The sequence below is a fragment of the Acomys russatus genome, chromosome 31 (genome assembly GCF_903995435.1).
Source record: "Acomys russatus chromosome 31, mAcoRus1.1, whole genome shotgun sequence".
Lineage (NCBI taxonomy): Eukaryota > Metazoa > Chordata > Mammalia > Rodentia > Muridae > Acomys > Acomys russatus.
Window position 1 is genome coordinate 40,782,494 of NC_067167.1, and position 26,654 is coordinate 40,809,147.

General features: G+C 36.7%; 1 protein-coding gene across 1 annotated transcript; it reads right to left on the reverse strand.

The window, feature by feature from the left end:
- Window positions 1-212: 212 nt before the first annotated feature.
- Window positions 213-26,095, reverse strand: LOC127183570 (solute carrier family 7 member 13-like). The gene is made up of 4 exons (XM_051139662.1): window positions 25,429-26,095; window positions 7,079-7,210; window positions 5,697-6,058; window positions 213-449 (listed from the first exon to the last, which is right to left on the reverse strand). The coding sequence occupies exons 1-4, from the start codon at window positions 26,093-26,095 to the stop codon at window positions 216-218; spliced, it is 1,395 nt and encodes a 464-aa protein (XP_050995619.1). The 3' UTR covers window positions 213-215.
- Window positions 26,096-26,654: the final 559 nt, after the last annotated feature.

Genomic DNA, 26,654 nt, shown 5'->3' on the forward strand with positions numbered 1-26,654 from the left:
ATTTCTACAAACTATTCATAGGAAAAAGGTGTTTAAGAGCTGGAATTGAAAATTTTCAACAAATTTTTGGTGTGTGCATAATGTAAACATGCATCGTGTTTAAGAGCATGTGCATCAAAAAACAAAATTGCAATGAAATTGTACTCATTTTAAAAGACATTTGTTTTGCTTCCTTCTTTCAAAAATACTTCTTCTTTAGGATCCTGGGAAGGAATTCATTTGTCATGCTCTTCAGATGGGGACACATTGAAAAGCAACTGCAAGTAACAAGTGATTGTGTCAAAACAAGTGGCGTGTCTGCCAAGGCGAGCTTGAAGCCAGTAAACCAGAAGTCCACAGAAAAGGAAGGCAACCTGATAGACCTGCTCTATACTAGGAGACTGAACTATTGGTGTGAAGATGAGAAAAGCTGATGAAGCTATCGATCCAAATACAAATGGCAGCCATACCTGAAAGAAAAAAGAGGAGTAAGCGTTTCTTGGTTTCATGGTAAGTTCCTATAATAAATAGCGCAGTAAAGATGTTCCAGCGGTCAGAGGTGAGGGCATGGATAGCTTCAAAGGCTTTAGATACATTGCCAGACATTTTTATTTAATAGTCTCGGTATTAGCTTATACAAAGTAGATTCCTTGCAGATTAAGTATTAATTTAAAAATTCACTGTGTGGGTACCTGCAGTGTCCATAAATTTTTAAATCTATTCATCACATTAACTCTTCATTCACTAAAGCTAGTACTATTTTCAAACATTAGCAAAAATGGTTCCTTAGAATACACCACTGCCATAAATAAAATTAGCACGCTAGAACTATTAGTGACTACAACAGTGTTTTTCTGAATTATGAAAACTAGCTATATGTTTACAAATAGTCAACATTTTCTCTTCCTCCCTTTCCTTCCTTATCTCCTAACTTGTTTCCTTTGTTAATTTTTAGTGAGCAATGCACAGTGATATGCTTATAGATATAGTGCTGTGTTTATTCTTAGAAATTTTATAGATATGTGTAATTCTATTTTTTCTTATTCTGTCCCTCACATTCCCCTTCCCTTTTTCTTATCTCTTCCCTTCTTGAAAATTGTTCCCACCTACACTTCCTGACACATGTTTGATTATTTCCCCTTCTTTTCAGAAAACTCTGTCCTTTAGATGTCATTGTTCCTTCTGCTCTCATTTCCAGTTTCATGTCCTGTGTAAGTGTATATCCAAACACAAAAATTTGAAAAAATGTGATTTCAAACCTTAAGTCTAGTTATGTGTAATCTTACTTTAATTGATTAAAGTATTTCCAATTATCCTTTCATTCCTGTAATTAAGCCAAAATTTCTTGTTGTGTCTGATCCTCTTGATGTACTCTCAAATTCAGATCAGAAATATCTTTTCAAGAATGGTTGTATGCATATTCACTTGGATAATTGTTTAATAATGTCTCATTTTGTAGGATTCTTATGTAGTTGTGCTGTTAGGGTAATAATGGTTTATTATAAAGAATGGATTGCTAACATTCCTTTCCTTCAGATTTTAAGGAATAGTTTGAGAGGCTTTGGTGTCAGATCTGAAAGGCCGGTAGAATCCAGCAGCTCTATAAACAGTTCCTTCCAGTGCTGGGAACACTACTCAGGAGAGAAACTCAAGGCAGGCACCAGCTCAGCTGCGCTGTGCTCAGTGAGTTGTGTAAATGTTGTCTTCAGTAGGCCCATAGTGTCAGGTTTCAGAGAGACACACATAGCCTGGGTTGTTTGGTGGATTCTATGTGGCCCCTTTTGCCAACAACTCATTAGGTGGAATTCATTTCTGGTGATGAAGCTTCATTTGGTGAAAAGAAATGTCTAGTGGGATTTGATTTCCCCCGTTATTTGTTGTTTTCATTTATTTCACCTACACAAATGTATATATTTTAGGAAGCGTTCACTGTATTAGTTTTCCCTCATATGCTCCTTACTTCAGCTGACCTCCCCTCTCTCAATTTCCATGGGTCTCTACAGTTCCTTTACCTATTGCTTTCTGGTTTTAATTCACTATGATCTGATCAGAGACAAGAAAAATTGTTTTAAAATTTTAAGACTTGTGTTGTTACCTAAATTTATGGACTCAAGAGAAATGCATAACTCGTGGATATAGGGTGGAATATTATGAAGGATGGAATATGCTGAAGATACATTCTAAGTGCATTTGTTATATAGTATAGTAAAACTCTGAAATTTCTTTGTTAATTTTTAGTTTTGATGAACTACCTAAAGATGAGAGTACTGTATAGAAGTCACTCAGCATTATTGTGGCAGGACTTATATGATATTTTATTCTCATTAGTTCTTAGTGATTTAAACATGAAATTGTGAATGCCTATCATTTTGTGAATATTTTTATTCTTATGTATTCTGGATGAATTGTTTGCATCAATAATATGCTGTGTTTTACTTATCTTTTTGATGGCTTTTAAAGTCTGTGTTCATATCTGAACAGTCACATCAGCTGTTTTCAACTTCCATTTGCTTGGCAAATTGCCCTGCATTCTTTATTTATCAATATGTAGGTGATTTTGTCAGTGGTATGATTTTTTAAATGATTCTAGATAGTGAGATATTATTTCTCACACATTTCTGTCTATTGGTGATTTGAGACCATTATCAATTGATTCAATATTGGGAATGGTTGAAAACTTAAAATTTTGGTTTATTTTTCTTGTCTGCATTACTGTGGTTTATTCATTGTCATTTATTTGTAGAAGGAGTTTACTGTTAACTGTATACATAGCAATGTATTCTTTTCTACTTGTTTGTTCCTGCCTCCAAGAAGTGCATTCTTTCTGGTTTCATGATAGAAATAGTCTTTTTTCATCCGTTGCATATTATTCCTTCAAATACATTCTGAACAGACGCATGATGACCCTGAGATCTGTTAATCTAATTGTCCTGAAATGTCCTTATGTCCCCATTACTTGTAAAAGATAGTTTTGGTAAGTATAGCAATCTTCGTTAGGTGTTATTTTCTCTAGAAAAAACGTTTGTTATGTTGTATAATCCCCTTTCTCCTTTTTTCTCTTCTTCTCCCCCTTGTGTCTTATCTCCATCAGTACTCTCCTTTCTATTTTAAACAATTATTTTTTATTGAGGGTTTGAAATATAACATACTATGCTTTCATGACATTTAGTGTTGCTGATGAATGTTCTGACAAGATTTTGTTGTGTTTCGATTTTAAAAGTTCAGTGTTTTATTACACATTATGGAGAAGATGTGTCTCCTCATTTAGATCTCTGTTATCCCTGATAGTGGTCCTCTTTCTGTTCTTCCTAACATATACATTTCTGGCGCTCTCCTTCAGTGTACCTATTTATACATAACTCTTACAAGTATCTTAATGGCAAATCTTAATTTCAATACAAGATCATGGTCTTGAATGTACAATTACAATGTAGAACATGAAAACGGTTTTATGATTTTGGGTGTGTTGTTTTTAAGGGTGATTGTAGCAATAGCTCAATATGGTGGATGGTTCAAACAGCTTCTTATTTATCTGATTTACAAATCACATATCTTACCATTTATAAATTCCCTATGGAGTTATGATCAAAGAAACACATGAGGTTTAACTTTCAGTGTCAGATTTATTAGTGGCAACAGAAGAGTCTCTAAGTGAGAACTTACATTCTTAGGATGAGGTCTCTTCTGAGTTGTAGTCTTCAGGGAAAGAACTAGTGGACTCTGACCTTATTTGCATACCTTCTCTTTCCAAAGAATTCTGAAAGCTACTGTTGCTTCAACACAGGTATTGTAATATATTATTTTCTAAAAGCAGCTTCTGAAGAAGAGTCCATCCAATTTAATTTATACCTCTAGTGTTTGTCTGTTTAAAAGATATATCTGAGGTCTCCCCACAAATGATTAGTTAATTTGTAGTAGTCTTTTGAAATACCAGGGTGTTACTGAGGATGGATTTGGTGGCTTTTTCCGTATAGTTCTTGTTTTGTATTTATATTTCCTACTCATATATGACAGAATAGTATAGGTAATAGAAAAATTTTAATGGATATAAATATTTTGTTATCCAAATACTGACTTTTCATGTTGTAGAAGGTCTTTTACCAGGGACTGGCCTTTGAACATATGAGAGAGCTACATTCGTTTTATCTTCATTTTTATGTGTCAAGGACAAGTGCTGCTCTTAGCCTCTTAAGGAGGGAGCACCTCAATCCCTTGTTCTATTTGTTGTCCCATGACCACATTTCTAAAACTTGTTCTTTTTTTCTTTCTTTCTTTATTGGTAATGGATGTTCTAAATCCACTTTCACATTAAATGGGCATGTTCAGTTTCTGTGCCTTTATTCATGATCAATTTTATTCACTATGTTGTTACACAGAAGATGCAGTGATTTCTTTATTAGGAGTATTCAATTTATAATGTCTTATAACAAATAGGTCATTAAACATAGGTATGAGCATTGTTTTATTTAATACCTGATGATGCTTGGTTAATACCATGTGCTACAAGACACCCAGTCTTTCACTGACTCCATACTGCCAGAAAGCTAGTGTTTAAAATGTAAATATTCATCAGATTCAGTACTCCAATTGCGCTTTACTGTAGCCAAGGCTCAGAAAAGATACAGACAATTATTACTTTGAAAGGCATTGTGCAGGTGGTTAATTATTGACTTAATTAATTTGCTTGTCAGATGTTTTATTTTTAAAATGATAATTTAATTCGATTTTGATGTTAAAGTCTATATGAGAGAATCACATTCACCAGAAGTTGTCATGAAAATGAAGCTGATGATGTGTATACTTTTTTATTCATATATATATATATATATATATATATATATATATATATATATATAAAGACTACAAAAAATCTATTCATATATTCTGAATTACATATAAGTGTGTCTGTCTGAAATATAGCAGGGATATGCATGATATCCAATGTATCTGTCCCTTTTATTAATATAGGATGTACCTGATGAGGAATTGATTATAAGTAAGTAGAATGTGTGTGCAATACGGTATCAACTGACATTTCTCAAAATATGGTCAATGTTTCATTATTTATAAGGTTCCTAAAATAGCTAATATCAGTACATACTTCTATGGCCCAATAGAGACTGGATGATTCAGAATCCACAAAGGAAAATCTGTGAATATGGGGTTATTAACAATATTCATGTGGTTATTGTAGTCATTGCCATAAAATACATATTTTATATATTTTCATATTATCTCACAACTATGATATAGCTAAATAGTGACTAAATTTATACGAGTATTGATAAGGAAAGCAAAGATGATGGAGCTTCCTTGGATGTATGTTTTATCAGTGTGTGAATATAAATGAAGCTCATCTAAGACCAGTCTTTACTTAAAGTCTTGAATTAAATTGAAATCAATTAAGGAAATAAGAAGATGAAGCTAACTCATTTATGTGAATTAGGAGGTGAACAAGTTAATTGTATACGGAATCTATTGTTTTCTCCTTAGTGTTATTGTTTGGTTCTAGGAATATGATGATGATATCTGTGTTTCTTGCAGTGTTTCAGTTTTCACTTTTCACACAATGAAAATAATGCTTAAATGGGTCATATCACAGAAGTTGAGAAGGAAGATTTAGGGAAGTTGCTTCATGTATTGTGTTTACAACTGTTTCAGAGAATCTAACAGAGCTTGAACAAGGTGACAACATTAGTATTAACATATTGACTTACCTTATAAGGCCTTGGTAGATCAGGGTTCTGATATCTTAATTTGAGCAATCCAATCATATTCAGCAAATTTATAAACCATGCTCCTAGACTCACGTATTTCACTAAGTAGATTACATTTGAAGTTATTATTGCAACAGAAGTTAAAACGATACTCTGGATGACAGCTACAAGAGGAGAGTGATGGTCATTGAGCATTGAGTAGATGAAAGGAAGTTGTCCCTCTTGACTTGCACAGTAGAATACTCTTGATGCTGAAAGTATTCCACAAGGAATGCTGCCAATTAGGAGTACTGAGACTGACAAAGCAATTATCCATTCCATGGAAGGAAAGACTCTGTTCACCCACGTAACAGCAATGGAATCTACAAAAATTAAAAGAAAATTCAGAATGTGCGAGTCATTTTTGCTTTACAGAATTTAGAGCAACCTTTTTTAATTTTTCCTGCAGCCATGAATTCTGTATTGTGACTTACAATTCTTACTGAGAGGACTCCCTTACTGCTTAAATATGTTGTACATTGTGATTGGTTTTGTCCAGTAAAACATAGTAGAAGTGGATGTTTTTGAACTACCAGAAAACTCAGTGTCAGCAGTATCAGTTCTTGTTCTCTCATTGTTAAACAGCCCATCTCGTGTATTAGTATATATTACTGACCCAGTCAAGTGGTCGACAACTCAGCTACTTTGCTGTAGATCAAGTAGTGAGATTAGTGCAATGCACACTTCCTCAGGTCTTCTCTTTAACTCCCTGGGTTGCAAATATACTTGTAAAAGCTCCAATCCAATGTCTGCTTCGACTAAGGGCTCCCTGCCAAGTATATATTTAAATACTATGTCATTTTATACCAGCTGTATAAGAATGAAAATATACTTAAAAATCAATATGTGCCCCTTCTTTTGATTATCATAGTATTTAAAATCAATGGCTTTCAGAGGAATTAAACTTTCCTCAACAATCTTCTGCTGAAGCAACAGAAAACCGGAGCTCTGGTCACAACCAGAATAGGCATCCCTTTGAACACACTTCAAAACTAGTGTCACACGAGAACTCTGAGTACTTGTGAGAAAACTTCAAGAAAACAAGAGTATTTATACTTCCATTTCTTCAAAACATGGAATTGTTCTTGGAGTGTGTGTGTGTGTGTGTGTGTGTGTGTGTGTGTGTGTATGCATGCGCGCACGCTCATTTTAAAGATTCTCTTTACCCAGAATTTTAGGCTATTTACACTCTGAGAGTTAAGTTGGCTACTACATGAGACCTTAGTCGGCCTCATTTGGATCCTACTTTCTCAAGGTTGTGCCGCTGATTGTTGCATCACCTCACCCTCACCACAGCTTTTCTAAGCACAGATACACATTTATTTAAATTTACTTCCACATACCTGAGGAGACGACTTCCTCGGGCGTCAAAGCTGCCAAGTACGATATGTTTGTCATCACATAGAGCACGATCACAGTGGGCAGAGCAGAAATTACAGATCTTGGAATTGTTTCGCTGGGACTTTTTACTTCTCCTAAGAAAAAGAAATGAATGCATCATAAAAGGATACACCAAGCATGGGAAGTTGCAAAGTTCCATGTCATGGAGACAGTGACATTAGGTCTTTGATAAGGTAATTATTTCTGTCACTAGGGATTGTCTCTTGTCTTCCTTTCAGTGAGATAGAAGCATCCATCGATTGATTAAATATCCAGTGCATGTCTTCATGTATTCAGGGAGCCTATGGGATGTGAAGTAGTGCTTGGTTGTCTTTGTTGCTTCCTTAAAACAAGAATCTAGCCATCTTAACTCTGGTGGTTTTTTTTTTTTTTTTTTAGTATAATGAAATGTCTCACAAGACAGTGTGAAGGACACAATTTTTTTGCATTCATACTTACCAATTTTATTATCCAGTAATCTAAGTCTATAAGCTTCACATAATAAATCTGCAAGTGACATTAATGTAGCATGTCCTCTCATATCCAGTGCCATTCAAGGCTGTACTCCCAGAGCTCAGGTTTTCAAACACTGGGTTATGTTCATCTATGGGGCCTTTTAGCTGAAAGTGGGCATCATAAAAAATTGGCAACAATAAAAGTTTTTGGGATCTGATATGCCTAATGTTCATTCAAAAATTAAATACCTAACAAACTTAATGCGTTTCTCACAGTGCTCACATGTGTTGTATAACACAACTTTACTATAACCATGTATCTTAAGTCGTAACACAAGCACACTGCACACTGCATGGCTGTCACATGGCAGAGCGTCAACAAATGCTAACCATAATGCCTCAGCTCAGATGTCGGCCGTTTGGATGCTATGGATTTGAGTGCACATATATAGCTAACTCACACTAAGAAACATATTGTAATTATGGAAAGCAAATACTTAATTGTTTTCCCACCACAAACCTAGGCAGATATGTGTCAAATGGGCATGCCATTGGACTCTATTTAGAATGTTTGGTTTTTAAATATTACGGATTGAATTGTTGACTGAAGGTCAGTAAAATTTTGTGACAATTCTAGCCACAGTTTATATCTCGACACAGGGTAGTAGTATTTCATTGGGCCCCATTGCTACATGAAGGATGATAAAAAAAAAATTTAACAGTGGTTGAGAGTGGAAAATTTAGTCTTCCCGATGGGTGAGCCCTGTGATTGAGGTGGCCACCCCTAGAAACCTATATATGAAGGAAACTCTGAATGTCCACAGCAGGTTATATTTATATACTTTTATGTGTAGAAGTGAAAAAATAGTTCAATCAGTTGGTGCTTTGAATTAGGGAGAGTGTGGAAGGGAGCCAATGCAGGGAAATAATATATTTACATTTTAATTGAATTAATATTAAATGATAGGAGAAATTGTCTAGAGATTAATATAAAATTTCTAATAATAATTGAACTGGCCCCACCTGATTGATTTACTTTCTACTGCTATGATAAAACACCATGACCAACGCAGCTTATAGAAGGAAGGATTTATTTGGGTTTACAGTTCTGGAGTGGTGAGCGCCCACGGTGGGAGGAGCCCTTGGCAGGTGGTTTGAGTAGGACGCTCAGAGCTCACACCAAGAAAGTGACCAGGAAGCGTAGAGAGCATGCAGGAAGTGGGTGTGAATATATAGAAAGTCAAGGCCACTCAAGTGCTGCGCCTCCTCCAGCAAGGCTCTGTTTAAAGTCCTGTCATCACTCCAAATAGCACTACCAACTGAGGAGCAAGTGCTCAAATACCTTGAGACTGTAAAGAACATTCTCATTCAAAGCACCACAGTCCCTAAAAATACCTCTGCTATTTTTCCTACATATCTATATGAGATGGCCTTTTCAACATTAACAGTTAAAAGACAAAAATATCAAATTACTAGAAACTGTATAATATATACATATATATATGTATGTATGTATGTATGTATGTATGTGTTGGGATTCTTTTGGGTCCTTTCCTCTCCTATTGGGTAGCCTTATCCCGCCTCTATAGATAGGGGGTGTTTAGTCTCTTTGGGAGTTGTTATCCCATGTTGCTTGGTGTCACTGAAGGTCTGCCCTTTTCGAAAGGGAGATGGAGAAGGAGAGGATCAAGAATAAGGTGGTGGTGGTGGTGCAGACGGGGTGACTGCAGGGAGGGAGGGAGGGGAAACTCTGGTCATGATGTAATATAGCAAAGAAAATTATGAAATAGTTTGTGTACAATACTATCAAATATTACTTCTTCATTTAAAAAGCATAAGCACGCAGCTATCTCACGACGGTGCAAATTTTTCTTTGTTTATTCAATGTCACTTTTTGTGCATTGCAAAAAATTGCAAACAACTTTTCCCTGGTTTTTCAACACTAAAAGAGCATTCTCATAAATTAAAAGAAGTTCTTCTTTGAGGAAATATTATAAACTCTTCTTATGAAATAGTCAAGATCTAGAGAATTTTAAAGAAATTATCTGAGAATAAAAACTCAAAGTATTACATAAATATAAAGAAATTGAACCCTAAAAATACTAGGAAAATTGTTCCAAAAATGATCTTATTGATTGGGAGATCATTTCGTGGACTATGAGAAAAAAATGGATGCCATGTATTGATAGGTTTTAATAGTGAATTTCCCTAATTTTCTTCTGTTAAAAACCTCACATAAAATTGTCAAGCAAATAATGAGAGAAATCTTCACAGCATGAAATGGAAAGAGCTATTTTTGTAAAATTTATTCACCTGGAATATTTATGTAACTCTACCCGGAAAGCAACAGGCTAAGCCAGGTCATCAGACAAACCATCTTCACTGTTCTTCCTGGCCCATTTCCAATCTCCTAGTCTTATCCCCAGCTCTGTAGATGACCATATATAAGACCCTGGTATCCTCTCTGACTCCACTTCCTGAGGAAAACACCAAACCTCATGGAAGACCCAGCTTCCCTCCTTCCTGAAAACATTTTCACTTCTAGCCTCACTTTCGTCCTATTTTCATTTCTTTGTGACAGCTCCAATAAATAGAAACAGTTTCCGTCCAGGACCAACAGAGGCCAAGCCTGGCAGCACTCAGAAACACTCCCTACCAGGACCAACAGAGGCCAAGCCTGGCAGCACTCAGAAACACTCCCTATCAGGAAGCTACAACTACAGCCAGTTCCTCAGATTCAGAGAAGGTAAAAGAAACCAAGGATACAAACACCTACCCAAGAACAAAAGGTACCACATATCAATACCTATAACTTCAGTTATCCCAAGCCCAGAGCCTCACGCAAGCATGAAAACACAGTCATCAATACCAAAGAGCGTATGCCTCCACCAGAACTCAGAAATCCCACTAAAGTAGGTCCCAGAAATGCAATATAGCTGTAGCAAAAGACAAGGATTTCAAATTAACTAGTATGAATTTCATCAAGGACTTCAAAAAGGGTATGAATAAATCCCTTAATAAAGTACAAGAGGAAAAGAGAATATTAGGACACCAAAATAAATTTTCAGAGGTAAGCCTCACCAACATTACAGGAGATACAAAAAAACAAAAACAAAAACAAAAACAAAAAACAAACAAAAAAAAAAAACTTGGGCATTGAAGATAAGACAAAAGAAATAGTTACCTGGTTCAAAAATGTTAAACGTAAGAAATCAAGGTACATAATATCCAGAAAATCTGACTTTTACTAAGGTTATATCTAAGTAACTAAGAGAAAGAATGGTATGATACGTACTTGAGCCACTGAGGGAGGGAATCGAAGCAGACATCTGAAGATAGAAAACTCTCTCAAGATCATTGATAGGATTAATGCAGTAATTACGGCTATCCTACTAAAACCAATCTACAACAAAATTCTTTCCAGACTTTAAAGGACAATTCTAAACGTCTTGAAACACACACACACACACACACACACACACACACACACACACACACTCTCTCTCTCTCTCTCTCTCTCTCTCTCTCTCTCTCTCTCTCTCTCTCAAAAATATAATAGGTAAAGGATCCTGAGTAAGAAAAAAACTGCTGAGAGTATCACTTTTCTTGATTTCAAGCTGTACTACAGAGCTTTCATAATAGAAATGCCATGGTATTGGCATAAAAACAGACATGACCAATAGAAACTAATTGAAGACCCTGACATAAATTAACACCTATGAACACCTGACTTTTGATAAAGAAACCAGAAATTGGAAAAAAAAGACAACATCTTCAACAAATGATGCTGGTTAAACTACATGTCTGTATGTAGAATAATGTAAATAGATCTGTACTTAAAACCTTGACAAAACTTAATCAATTAAATACTTCCACAGAAAACCAGATATCCTGAATTGAATAGAAGAGAGAGGGAGAACATCCCTGCACTCATTGGCACAGGTGAAAAGTTTCTTAACAGAATACAGCAGGTACATGCTCTGAGGCCAACAGTTGGTGAAAAGTTTCTTAACGGAATACAGCAGGTACATGCTCTGAGGCCAACAGTTAATGAATGAGAATTCATGAAACTGAAAAGCTTCCGTAAGGCAAATGGCCCTGTCATTTAGAGAAAGTGGCAACCTATACAATGAGAAAAGGTTTTTCCAACTTTACATCCAGTAGAAACATAATATACAAAGTATATAAAGAACTCAAGAAATGTGCAGAAGAGAATTATTACAGTCGCCTTAATTGTTACTCACAAAAAAGGTTGTTTTTAATTCATTGGTATATAATTTTGTATATTTATACAAAATAAGTATAATTTTGGTACACTGGTATAGAATTCAAATCTAAGAGTATTCTTCACACACAATGATGAAGTGGAAAAACAGTGTCTTCAACAAATGATGCTGGTATGTTTACATGTAGAACAATGCAAATAGATCCATATCTATCAATCTGCACAAACTCACATCAAGTGCTTCATATACAGCAATATAAAACCAGATACACTAAATCGAGTAGAAGATAAAAGTTGGGAATAACCTCAAAATCATTGACACAGGAGACAACTTCCTGAACAGAACACCAACAGCTCAGGCTGTAAGGTCAACAGTTAATAAGTGGGACCTCATGAAACTAAAAAGCTTCTGTAAGGCAAAAGATATCATAAATAGAATGCAAAGGCACTCTACAGTTTGGGAAAATATTTTGACCAACCCCACATCTAGGAAAGTAAACACCACCAAAATAATTAACACAATTCAAAAATGGGGTACCTCTTTAAATCTAATTCTCAACAGAGGAATCCTGAATGGCCAAGAAGTACTTAATGAAATGCTCAACATCCTTAATCATCAGGGAAATGAAAATCAAAATAGTTCTGAGATTTCATCTTACACCCATCAGAATGGGTAAGATCAAGTTTCAAGTAATAACATGTCCTGATGAGAATATGGAACAGTGGAAACATACCTCCATCCATGGTGGGTGGAAATCAGTCTAACCATTTCTCAGAAAATTGGGAACAGTTCTACATCAAGACCCATCTTTACCACACTTGGGCATGTACCCATAAGATGCTTCACCATACCACAAGGACACTCCAAGAAGCCAGACAGAGGCAAATCTCCTGAGACCATAGGGGCTCACAGAGACTGAACCACCAACCAAAGAGCATGCATTGCTGTAACTAGGCCTCCTACATATATAGCAGACATGTGGCTTGTTCTTTATTTGAGTACCCTAACAGTTGGAGTGGGAGCTGTCTGACTCTGTTGCCTGACTGTAGGTCTTTTTCATGTGGCTGGGTTGTGTGGTTGGCCTCAGTGGGAAAGGATGTGACTAGTTCTTTCGTGACGTGATGGGCCAGAGTGGGTTGGTACACACGGGGGCACACCTTCTGAGAGGATAAGAGGATTCTGAATGGGGGAAATGTGTGAGGGTGGGACTTGGAGAAGAAGAGTGAGTAGAGTTGCAACCAGGCTGTAAAGTGAATAAAAACAAAACAGAAAACCAAAATTTATTCTCATTACATTTATGATTACTTCAAAACCTGCTAGGTATAAACTTAGTAAGGAAATAAAATGTCTGTACATAGAGATATTTAAATCACCAAAGAAACAAATTAATCAGGAAGACACCAGATATAGAAAAAAATTCAACACAAAATTTCAGAGAAACTATATAAAAAAATTAAAAATTTTTATGAAACACAACTATGATAAACGTAGTGATCTTAAAAAAATAACAACACTGTTATTTGTATCAGCCTTACTCATTTCAAGTAATAGTATAATGATAAAAAAACAGCATGGTACTGATTAAAATAATCCATCAACCCCAAAACAAATGAAAAAACAAACACACAGACACCACATGTATTCATCAGAGAAATAGAATTGAGGATTGAGATATAAACTCATATCCCTACAGGACCTGATTTTTGACAAAGAGGTAAAAGAAATTAAACATTGAATAAAAGAGCATCTTTAAGAAATGATTCTGGAAATCTACATGTAGGAAGATCAAATTAGATTCCTGTCTTTCACTATACACAAAAGTGAACACTAAATGAGTCAAGGACTTCAGAGTGAGTCTTGATATTCTGAATATGTTGGAGGACAAAATAAGGATTATACTTTATCTGGTAGACAACAATAAAGACTTTCTGAATGCAACAGGACTCTGGTAGTTGAAGAATTAAGACCTAAGATTCATGAATGTGACCTTATAAAAATTAAAAACAAAACAAATAACAACAAAACAAACAAAGAAAATAATTTGTACAGCAAAGAAAACCACCAATACAATGAAATGGCAGCCCAGAGAATTAAAAACCATTTTCACCAGCTTTGTATCTGACAGAGAACAGATTTTTCAAATATACATAAACATGTAAATGTATTAGAGAAGAGTAGCAAAAGAAAATTTTAAATTGGGGTGAAAAATGGAAGGATAGCCTTTAGTGGTGTCAATGTTTCTTGACTAACCAATTGTTTTATAATTGTATTTAGAGCCCACTATATAAAATGGAACATGTGCCTGGTGCTGTTAGCTGGGCCAAGAAGCTATAGGTAAATAGGTACATCCCATGCCTTAAATTAGAATTCATTATTATTATTCCAACATATAGACATATTATGGTATATTCTAAACACCTATCTTTATACCAGTTTATTGATTTCACTGTCAACTTTCAAAGGAAAACTTTTTGTTGCAGTATGTGGTGTTTATTCCAGTGCCCCACAACTGGTCAAAGTGCAAAGAGTAGGAGATTGGGGAGAGAGTTCATCCCTAAATAAGATGTGTATATCAGAACCTATCCCTCCAAGTCGCAGCGGTCATAATGGAAGTGGAGACAGAAAGAAAGACTGTGATAGCCAGAGGTCATGGAGGGAACAGTGTTTGCCAGTTCTGACAGGGACCTTGCAGTCATGAACTTGCAGCAGTTGTGTCTGCATGCACCAGACATATATAAGGTCTGATCAGGATGGATGTGTAAAGGGCTCATGCAGTACTGGCTCTAGATGACGAGCTATTAACAGAGGGTGGGTGCTAGGAGAGGCACCCATTCCCTGACAGGCTGCTGGTGGTCCAGTCTGTGGCCATCTGCACATACTGGCAGCACTACTAAGTGGACTCAGTGGAGTATGTGAGGCTGGGAGGGAAGGGTTTTGGCAAGTATGGGAGGAGTTTGAGAAAGGGTTGGAGTTGACTTGATATATTCATGAATGAAATTCTGAAAAAAAATTATACTCTTCTAATGAAGAAAAGCCCACAGCCAAATGGATTCATTGACAAATTCTATAGATTCTTTTAAAAGGAAGTCAACATCAATGGTCTTCACAATGTTTCATAAATTTTACAATAAAAAGCACTAAGACCTTATTATACTCAGTATTTGTATAAATTTTTGATACGTTTAAGTATACCGTCTTTCCTGTAACTTAAAGACTGATGTACAGCAATAAGATAAGAGAAAGAAGAAAAAGAGAGACAGTCAAGAAAGAATTTCCAAATTTTAAGAAAAAAAAAACTGTAAGATTAAAAAAATCTGACATGCTGGTGGATTGGCACTATTACAATGAAACAAATGGCTCTGGAAAACTGGATTTCCCATCTACTAAAATACAACTACACCTATATTTCAGTATGCATAACGAACAATGCTGTATGTATCAAAGACATTAATCATTGATTTATTGCTTTGAAGAGACACTATGACCACATAAAATCTTATAAAAGAAAGTGTTTAATTTAGGTTTGCTTACAGCATTAGAAATTTAGTTCATTTGCAGCATGGCACAAGGAAGGCAGACATGGTGCTGGAGAAAAACCTGAGAGTTCTACATCTGAATCAGCAGGCAACAGGAAGTGAGAGACACTGGGCCTGGCTTAAGTTTTTGAAACCTCAAAGCACAGCCCATTGACACAGTTAGAGGAAGGCCACATATGCTACATGAAGACCGCCTGCTACTCTCTCTCAAGTAGCTTCATGCCTTAATGATCGATCATTCAAACATGTGAGCCTATGGGGGCGCATTCTTATTCAAACCATCACATTACCCTAAATTAAAGGTTAGAAAAAAACTTATGCAAAAACTCTAATTATAATTTTTATGTATTATTTTATTCACATTATATTTCAATTGTTATTCCCTTGCTCTTATCTTCCATTTCCCATTAACCTGTCCTTTTCTGCCCTATATCCCTTCACTAGACTTCTAAACAGGGAAGGGGGGCTTACCCCGCCTTTTGACCTTGGCCTGTTCAGGATAGACTGCATCCCTTTCTTCTTGTGCTGGCAAGGTTGCCCTGCTAAGGGTCAGTGCTCAAATGATCAGCACCAGAGTTCATGTCAGAGGCAGGCCCCACTTTCTTGCACTTGCCAATGTGGAGAATGAGCTGTTCATAGGCTACTTCTGAACAGGAGTCAAGGTTCTCGGCTTCCAGTGTCTTTGGTTGGAGCATCAGTTGGTAAAGGCCTCCTGGGCCAAGATATGCGATCCCCGATGTCTCCTTGTGGAGCTCTTGACCTCTCCAGGTCCTTCCATCTCCCAACTCTTCCATGCGACTTCCAATTCTTTTCCCCAAGTCAGACAGTGAGTCCCAGTAAGTACTGCTCCCCCATTGGGTAGAGTCTCTCAGAGGCCATCTATGTTGTGTTAATATTAGTTTATAAGTGAGTATACACCATGCATGTCATTTTGGGTCTCAGTTACCTTACTTAGAATAATATTTTTCTAGTTCCATCCCTTTGCCTGAAATTTTCAAGATTCCCTTGTTTTTAGTAGCTGAGCAGTATTCCATTGTGTAAACGTACCACAGTTTCATTATCCATTCTTCAGTCAAGGGATGTCTATGTTGTTTCCAGGTTCTGGCTATTATGAATAAAGCTACAGTGAACATAGTTGAACAAATGTCCATGTTGTATGGTAGAGTATCTTTCAGGTGTATACCCAGGAGTGCTATAGATGAGTACTGAGGTAGCACTATTCCCAATTTTCTGAGAAAGAGCCCGATTGTTTTCCTAAGTGGTTGTACAAGTTTTCATTCTCATCAGCAAGGGAGAAGTGTTCCCCTTTCTGAACATCCTCACCATATGTGCTGTCACTGGAGTTTTTTTTATCTTAGCCATTCTGACTGGTATAAGATGAAATCTCAGAGTTGTATTGACTTGCATTTCCCTGATGACTAAGAATGTTCAGAATTTCTTTAGGTGTTTCTCAGCCATTCAGTATTCCTCTACTGAGAATTCTATGTTTAGCTCTGTACCTCATTTTTAAATCACATTATTTGGTTTGGTAGTATTTAATTTATTGTGTTCTTTATATATTTTGAATATTAATCCTCTGGGTGATGTAGGGTTGATGAAAATCTTTTCCAGTCTTTGGGTTGTTGTTTTGTCCTATTCACAATGTCCTTTGTCTTACAGAAGCTTTTCAGTTTCATGAGGTACCATTTATTAATTGTTGAAGTTACAGCCTGAGCTATTGGTGTTCTGTTCAAGAGGTGTCTCCTGAGACAATGGTTCAAGGTCTTCCCCACTTTTACTTCTAAGAGGTTTAGTGTGTCTGGTTTTATATTGAGGTCTTTAATCCACTTGGACCTTAGGTTCATACAGGGTGACGAACATGGATCTACTTGCATTTTTTACATGTAGACATCCAGTTAGTTCAGCACCTTTTATTGAAGATGCTATCATTTTTTTTCATTGTATGGTTTTGGTGTCTTTGTCAAAAATTAAGTGTCCATAGGTACGTGTGTTTATTTCTCAGTCTTTAATTTGATGTCATGATCAATCAGCCTATTTCTATGCCAGTACCTTGCTGCTTTTACTGCTATTGCTCTATAGTATAGCATGAGATCACAGATGGAAATTCCTCTGGAAGATCTCTTTTTGTACATGATTGTTTTAGCTATTCGGGGTTTTGTGTTTTTCCGTATGAAGTTGAGAACTGATCTTTTAATGCATGTAAAGAATTTTGTAGGTGTTTTTTATGGAGATTGCACTGAGTCTTCAGATTGATTTTGATAAGATGGCCATTTTTACTATGTTTATCCTCCCAACCCATGAGCATGGGATATCTTTCCATCTTCTGATATCTTCTTGAATTTCTGTCTTCAGAGACTTGACAGCTTTTTTTTTTTCATACAAATCTTTACCTTACTTCACTAGAGTTGCACCAAAATACTCTGCGGGTCTTTTGTGGCTATTATGAAGGGTCCTTAATAGATTTATGAGCCTATTTATCATCTCTATACAGGAAGGCTGCTGATTTCTTAAAATTGATTTTGTATCCATCCACTTTGCTGAAGGTGCTTATTAGTTGTAGGAGTTCCTTGGTAAGTTTTTCTGGGTTGCTTATGTATACTGTCATACCATCTGTGAATAGTGATGCTCTGACTTCTTCCTTTCCAGTTTGTACTCCCTTGGTCTCCTTTAGTTGTCTTATTGCTCTAGCTAGGACTTCAAGTACTATATTGGAGCGATACGGAGAGAGTGAACACTTTGAAAAAGAAACCTGAAAGTGTATTAAAAAATACCAAGAATTGAAAATCAGATTATGTGAAATTAAAAGACTACGTGGAGCAAATGGAGTGACCACAAGAGTGAAGAGACATCATAAAGAACGGGTTAGAAAATTTCAGCAACCATACATCAGACCAAGAGTTAGTACTTAGATATATAAAGAACAGCAAAATAAGCATCCCACCCTTAAACCTACCAATTAAGGAATAGGATAATGAGCTGAATAAGCTATTCTCAAATGAAAAAAAGCAATACATATTTGGAAGAGTTTTTCCTAAAGGGAATTTATGCTTTTTTTCTTTTCCTGAGTACTGTGATTAGGGTGGCTACAAACATTGCTGAACAAGTACCGTGAAGTAGGAACTCTGGGCCTGGGACACATGTCAGCAAGTTTTATAGCTGGGTCATATGGTAGGTTTAGTTTTTTTTTTTGTTTTGTTTTTGTTTTGTTTTTTGTTTTTTGTTTTTTTTGCAGATTATCCATACTTATTTCTAGAGTGGTTGTGCTAATTTTCATACCCATCAAAGAGAGCTATTTTTCTGCTCTCTCCACATCTTCATCAACATTTGTTGTTTTGCTAAACTTAGCCATTTTTGGTCCAGCCATACCTTAAGGGATCAGCGATAGTCATATGATGACACAAAGCTTTACAAATAGCCTGCAAAACTGGGTCTTAATGATGCAATACCCCCATGCTGCCCTTCATTTTGAGTATTGATCTGTGTATTCTGCATGCTTCAGGGGCTTTTAATATTGGCACAACTTGGTGCTGTTGGATCGATGGAAAATATCTTATGAATTATTTGTTATTTCTCCCAGAACCTTCCCCAGGAAAGTCCTGAGCACATTACCCCTCACATTTTTAGATATCTCCCTTACACTCTGGAGGTTATGACTCAAATAAAGATGTTAGTGTCTTTCTTATGAGGTTCTGACTCCAAGATCCTCTTGGAATATCTGCCCCTTCACTTACTTAGAAATAATATAATCAGAACAAAGTAAACTTAGAATAGTAAACAAGAGACTGTGTGCCAGAGAAATTGACAGCAGATCAAATTAAAAATCTCTTCCTATTACTGATGGACAGAGAATGGTATGGATAAATGACAAAATAATGAAGCATTAAGACCCCCCTTCTTATAAAAGTTAGCTTATTGAGGACCACTGTGCAGTTGTATCATCAAGGAACAAAAGAATACCAAGTTTAGACACATAAAATTTACAAATATATCAACTATAAACATTATATTATGCCAGAAATTGAATAATAACTGCAGCATCATTGGCCTGAAGATTTTTCTTAGGCCTAATGACAACTGGTACTCTGACTATTAAAAGTTGATAATACAATGCTTGAGACATGACAATCTGCCTCGGCTTGCTTGCAGATTTATTTCTTAAAAGGTTAGTTATGGGATTAATGAGGAGAAGTGATTGAAAAAGATAACTCTGTTTTGTCACTGTTTATCAATGGTGACTAAACTTAGCCCAAGAGGAAGTTAAAACACATGACTGGGAAGAAAAATAACATGATCTGTGTTTTGGACACATGAACATACCCCTACCTACTGAATTCTGAATAAATAAAGAGGCACTGCCAGTCAGTCAGGATGCAGGGTTCCCCTGTCTCTGGTACCTCGCTCACTCCTCCCTTTCAGCCTCCTTATCATCTCTGGTGGACCTGGCTATACATGGGGAAGAACCCAGGGATCTGGCATTCAGAACAGAGATCTTCAGAGGTAAGTCTACTTGTAGTAAGGATAGGCCTTCACCAAAGGGTTTCTTGAGCTGGTTATGAGATACACCAGATAGAGAAAGGTGAAAGACAAGAACTATAAGTAAATAGTGGACCATAAAGAGTCTAAAGAAAGAGACACTTTATAGACATAGTGGACCATAAAGAGTCTAAAGAAAGAGACACTTTATAGACATAGTGGACCATGCTTCTAAGTGATCTGGGCACAGGTAACTTCCCACCTCCATGGTCTGTGGAAAAATTCTGAGTTAGCATGCAGTCTTTACACCAACAAATTACAGCCATCAGCTCAACTCAATTGGAGCCCACCTAGGCTTTCGAGGTTGCAAATAGATTCTTCCACTCTCTCACTTCTTTTGTCTCTGGACAGAGCTTTTGATTTATTATCGTCAGTTTGGTGGTACTCCTGGGAGTTGTGCTTCTTTGACTCTTGTCCTTTTAGTCAATATCTGAGGGCAGAGAAAGCCCTACCTGCCACACAACATGATCTATAGACCCTGAGTCAACAAATAACAATGCGGTGAGGGAGATAGCACAGCCATGTTTAACGAGAACAGCGAAAGTCATACGGGCAGCACAGAAGCTTGAGAAAGGTCCGGCAAAGCTAAGCCATACGATGTAAGTACCATCATGGTGTCTTTCACTTTTGGTCCTGATCTTCTTGTGTCACATGCTTGGGGTGTTTTTATATTTGCACTATTTGGGATATTGAGAACTAGCTTTTACCAGGGCTGGCTCCTGGCACATTTTCCTTTTTGTAAGATGAAATTTCAAATTTTTTATATTTGAATTTCTTTAATTGCTAAAGATGATAAACACTTTTTGAGGCAGTTCTTAGTCATTGTTATTTCTCTTATTTAAAAGCTCTCTTTTTAGATTCCTAGCTTATTGTAAAATAGGTCCTCTGTTTCTTTGACTTTGTTTTTTGAGGTCTTAGTATGCTGTGGATATTAATCCTATGTCAGAGGTATTTCGGCAAAAGTTCTCTTCCATTCTGTGGATTTCTTCTTCTCCTGATTATGTCTTTACCTGTACAGAAACGTTACTATTTCTATGAAGTCCCAGTTCTTTATTGTGGGCATTAATTCACTTACAAGTGGGTCCTATTTTAGAGGACTTTCCCAATTCCTGTGTCTTCTAGGGCACTGCCTACATTTTCTACTGTCCGTTTGAGGGCTTCACTTGGTTTCCTTTTTTGTGCAGGGTAATAAATATGGGCCTAATTCAATCTTCTGCTTATAGATATGCAGTTTTAAATGCCATTCAATGGACAAACAAATAATAAGAATATGGCAATGGAAACAATGGAATGCTATTTAGCTGTAAATAAAAACGAAATCCTGAGATCCTGAGGTCAATCAATGGACCTAGAAAAAATTATACTGAGTAAAGAAACACAGCTCCAAAAAGAAACCATCACATTGCATGCTATCGCTTATCTGTGGTTCTTCGATGCAAAATCTCAAATGTGAACACACATCGGAGAAGAACCACATAAACCAGAAAAGTATATAGGGAGCAGATTGGGAAGGAGGATGAGAGGAGAAGGGAAGGATGTAGGTGACAGAAAATGACAAATTCAGTAAGTGCGGGGGCCTTCAAAGAGGGAGAAGGGAAGGAGGTGAATACAGAAGGACAGTAAGTAAAAAATACCCAGTTGTTTGATAAAGCCTCAATAAATCATTTTACTTCATATTTTCTACAATTATATTCTATATTGCATATTTTAAAGGAAATTAAGCTACTAGAGCTGACAATTCTCCATAAGAAACATAGACTATCCAAAGCCCTAGTATCAGACATGAGAAACCCCTTTCAAGTGTCACTCAGACTAATGCCAGTGACACCCAAACAATATAGGTTATTGATAAAGTCTTTAGTTTCCTCTTAGAGATGTGGATGGATATCCTGTTATTGGTGAAGAAGGCACAACAAAGTACAAACTTAGAATAGATGTCTCAGATAATTCTAGATGGATCTGATCTAGTCAGATCTTTAGTCTAGGTTGCACAATTCCAAAAAATGTTTTGAAACGTACCAAGAAAGATTAAACCATTCTATCCAGCTACAACAGCTGTGAAATATGGCAACATGCACTATAAGTGGCATATATATGTGTGTGTTTGTGTGTGTGTGTGTGTGTACAAATAATTTACATACAATTGAACTTAAGGCCCACCCAATAGTAGGGAAACCATGCTTTGTACTTGAAACATCCTGATTGATGGGGCTAGTGAGTTAACGGACCTTAGAACAGAAGCTACTACTGCGACTTTGCTAGACCAGCACAGTTTCTTACTGTATTCTACAGCTTATAAATAGACCCACAAGGAAGTTGACTATACTTTTGGTGAAGTCTTTTTTCATCAAAGGAACAATTGTGACCATCACAGACAACCACAACTGGATGTAATACAGACAAGAAAAAGTTGTGGTGTGTCCTGTCTCAATGAACACATGAACATAGCCTCTCCAGTATCACTAGCTCAAGGAGCATGGAAAAGAAGGAGTGTGGCGATAGTAGAGATAAAAATATCAGAAAATGTGCTGTGAGACATTCTCTCCTAGAAATTACTGAATGAATAATTCTGGAACAATTATAATCTTAATGGATATGTTAAGATAGAAAGGCAAAAATTCTCAGGGCCCTGCCTCTATAGAAAGATCTTGAAACAATTTTTTTGGAGAAGGAGAATTTACCTCTCTCAAGAATGAACCCCCTTATTGTTTGTTTACTACATAATGCATAGCCTTGATGTCATGTACATATAAACAAAAGAAACAGATTCAAAAGTTGTTTATATATATGTATATGTGCGTATATTTGTATAGAAAAACAATAATCAAAGGAAAAGAGGCTCTCATCTTGAGAGTTTGAGAAGATATTTGGGGAGTTTGGGGCAGCATATCTGGGAGGGACTGGAGAGGAGCAAAGGATGGCGAAAAGTGGGATAATTCTATTTCCATTAAAGCACATAAATAAAATTATATCTGTATGTGTGTTTAAGTAGGTCATAAAACTAGAAGCATATTCAGGAAAGACATGGATATATGCTAGGTGAGGGCAATAAAAAGGATAACAGACTATCTGTGGTAAAAATAGTGTAAGACAACAGCCAGAAAGAAGTGGAAGCAGACAAAAAGTGGCCAAAGGAATGGCAGAAAGCTAGTGCAGGAGGACCAATTGATGACAAAATATAATGCACATGTAGTGCTGCTTAGTTTTATGTCAACTTGACAGAAATTTGAGTCATGTTAGAAAAAGGAAACTTAACTCAGAAAATAACCCCACCAGACTGGCCTGTGGGAAAGCCTGTGGTGCATTGATGATTCATGATTGATGATTGATGGATGATGTGGGAAGTCACACATCACTGTTGGTGGTGCCACCCTTGGGTTGGTGGTTCTGTCCCCTATATGAAAGCACAATGAACAAGCAACAAGGATGAAGGAAGCGAACAGCATCCTTCATGATCTCTGCATCAGTTGTGCATCAGGCTGCTGCCCTGACTTCCCTGCATGAGGAATCTGTAAGAGGAAATAAACCCTTTCCTCCTCAAGCTGCTGTTTTGGTCATGATTGTTCTATCACAAAAATAGAACACAACTGAGACACATAGGTATTAAAATGCCGTGATGAAAATAATCTCTCAGAATAATAAATACATTTGTCATGGTTGGCTGTTGTCTGCTGTAATTCTGCTTTTGTTCTGAAAGGAAATGCGTTTGGAATGGACTTGGAGGAGAGGGGAAGTGGGGGAGAGCTTTGAGGAGTAGGAGGAAGGGAAGCTGTGATCAGGATGTATTTATTGCATGAGAGGGTCTATTTTCAATAAAAAGGAAAATACATAAAATGTACTTAATACACTATGAATTCCTTTCTTTAAATTTTTTAGATATTGTAGTCAGATCTCTGTGCAACAAATATAAAAATCTCTGGGTACTGTGACATCAGTGTGAGAAGAATTGCTCCACAGAGAACAATATTGAATTTTCAAAAATGTTCCCTATGCCACCCTTTCTAGTATTAAAATATTAGAGATACTTGAAATTCACAGAATAGTGAGAAGTATCAGTTAAAAATATTTAGTTATGTACCACAGTTTCTTTATCCACTTTTCTACTGAGGGACACTTAGGCTGTTTCCATGTTCTGTCTATTATGAATAAGGCTGCTATGAACATGGTTGAGCAAATTTTCTTGTTGTGTGCTGGAGCATCTTCTGGGTATATTCCAAGGAGTGGAATAGCTAGGTCTTGAGGAAGCCCTATTCCCATTTCTCAGCTATTAAAAACAAGGAATTCCCGAAATTTGTGGATAAATGGATTGAGCTAGAAATGATCATAATGAGTGAGTTAACCCAGAAGCAGAAAGAATCAAATGGTATATACTCACTTATATCTGCATACTAGCCCAAGGGACATGTCCCACGAAAGCCTTCACTTACCAGGAAACTGGGACAGAGGGGAGGGCATCCTATTGGGACTCTAAATGAGAGACGCATGGGAGAATAGCAAAATAAAAGGATACAGAGGGTCCTAGAAATCTACAAGTAGAACAATATGATAGGCAGATTTGGGCCCAGGGGTCCCGCTCAAACTAAGGCACCAGCCAAGGACAATACAGGAGGTAAACTTTAAACCCCTTCTCAGATCTAGCCAATGGTCAGAATATTCTCCACAGTTGAGTGGAGAGTGTGATATGACTTTCTCACGTACTCTGGTGCCTCACATTTGACCATGTCCCCTGGAGGGGGAGACCTGGTGGCACTCAGAGGAAGGACAGCTGGTAGCCAAGAAGAGACTTGATACCCTATGAGAATATATAGGGGGAGGTAATCCCCCTCAGGAACAGTCATAGGGGAGGGGAATAATGGGAAAATGGGGGGGGGGGAGGAATGGAAAGATACAAGGGATGGGATAAACATTGAGATGTAACAAGAATAAATTAATAAAAAAAATGTTTAGTTAACTTTTTAAATAACATCATGTCTTGTAAAACATGCGGCACAATAGAATTTATCTGGTATTTTACTAGTCCCAGTGACAAATATACAAGACAGCAGAATGTAGTTTTCAGTGTAAATGCTCTAAGCGTGATGAGGATCCACAATAAGGTGAGAGGGGATTTCTGGGAAGAGAAAACATCCCAAAGGGTTGAGGTGAAATACAGTAAAATCTTAGTTCTGGGGTAGCTTTATAAGTGTGCATTTAATAATATATTTCTTATGTGATTGGTACTTAACTCAAGATGGTGGGATTATATGAAATAAAATTGAGAGTATAATATAATCTCAATTCTAATTTTAAAACTCATAGCATCCCCAAGTTTTATATAAAATACATGACTTCTAGAAAATTAAATTCAAAGCAGTCTACATGAAATAACATATATGTATATATACATATATATGGTTGTTTTAATTATAATTCTACATTATAGAGAAGATTGGACTTCTCTTCAGTACATGAAAAAACAATCGTATTAATCTTCTAAATTCTATGCATATTTTTAAGAATGGATTTACCTGCTATTGACAAATCCTTTGTACAATATCAGATATTTTTATGTACTATGATTTACCTGCCATGTTGATGATGACTGATGATCCTATGTACGAATAGAACACTTGCAGCATGGCATCTGCAATCTGCGAAGCGTTAGGAAGTTCAGCGTCCAAAGCATTCTGAAACCTGGAAAGATGCTCCTTTTCCCCATTCACTAAGAGCACAACCCCAGTTAGAGAAAAGACACAAAGAATACTCGTCTTCATCAAACTGTTGATGGTCTGAAACCAAGCCACTGTTTTAATCCCTCGAGCATTGAGAATTCCAAAGCACCACAGAAAAGCCAAAGCCAGACACCTCTTTGGGAGCTCTGGAGCTGGGCACCCAGCATAGAAAGACTGAATTAGATAACTGGTTGCTGCTAAGCATTGAGCACCAATGCCAAGAAAACAAGCTAAAAGTTTAATCCAAAGACTGAGAAAAGCAGCAGAGGATCCAAGCGATCTTTTGAGGAAATAATAAGATGCTGCACTCACAGGGAAGGTAGTACCAAGCTCTGCAAGACAGACAGCATTCATCATGCTCAGCAGGCCACAGCCTGCCCAAATACTGAGACAAACAGGGATGTTCTGTGAGGAGGATTTTAATACTCCTTTAGGAGTCACAAAAATCCCTGCCCCTATGGTGGCACTAAGTAACAGCATGCTTGTGTGGAAGAATCCTACTCTCCTCAAGAGTTTCATAGTTTTTTTCTTTTTCTCTCTTTCTAATATTGAAAGATAGGATTTTTCTTTATGAAACTTCTCTAACAATTTCTGCAAAAGCCTGTCAAACAAAGCATTGCCTTGGGTAAACAATCTATTCTTTATAAAAGGATTTTAAGTCCAAGTTAACTTGGGTTTGAAAATAATTAACTTTTGAATTATCCTTAAATTCTATGACTTTTTTCAAAGACCACAGCTAACATATTGCCTGTTCATAGTATTTAAAATATCAGTTATTGAGGGGGATTACGTCCCCCTATATATTCTCATAGGGTATCAAGTCTCTTCTTGGCTACTTGCTGTCCTTCCTCTGAGTGCCACCAGGTCGTAATCCCCCCCAAGAACAGTCATAGGGGAGGGGAATAATGGGAAAATGGGGGGGGGAGGAATGGGAGGATACAAGGGATGGGATAAACATTGAGATGTAACAAGAATAAATTAATAAAAAAAAAAAAAGAAAATAAAATATCAGTTATGCCAATGACCATGTTACTTGACACTGATCAGGAGAAGCCTTTTTAGTAGTTCTGAAACTATG

Excerpts from the sequence above, each read along its gene's own strand:
- LOC127183570 (XM_051139662.1), bottom strand. The coding sequence starts at position 26,095 with ATGAAACTCTTGAGGAGAGTAGGATTCTTCCACACAAGCATGCTGTTA. Across the intron at positions 7,211-25,428 it reads AGTCATCATCAACATGGCAG|GAGAAGTAAAAAGTCCCAGC; the intron begins GTAAATCATAGT and ends TCTTTTTCTTAG. Across the intron at positions 450-5,696 it reads ATCTACCAAGGCCTTATAAG|GTATGGCTGCCATTTGTATT; the intron begins GTAAGTCAATAT and ends TTTTTCTTTCAG.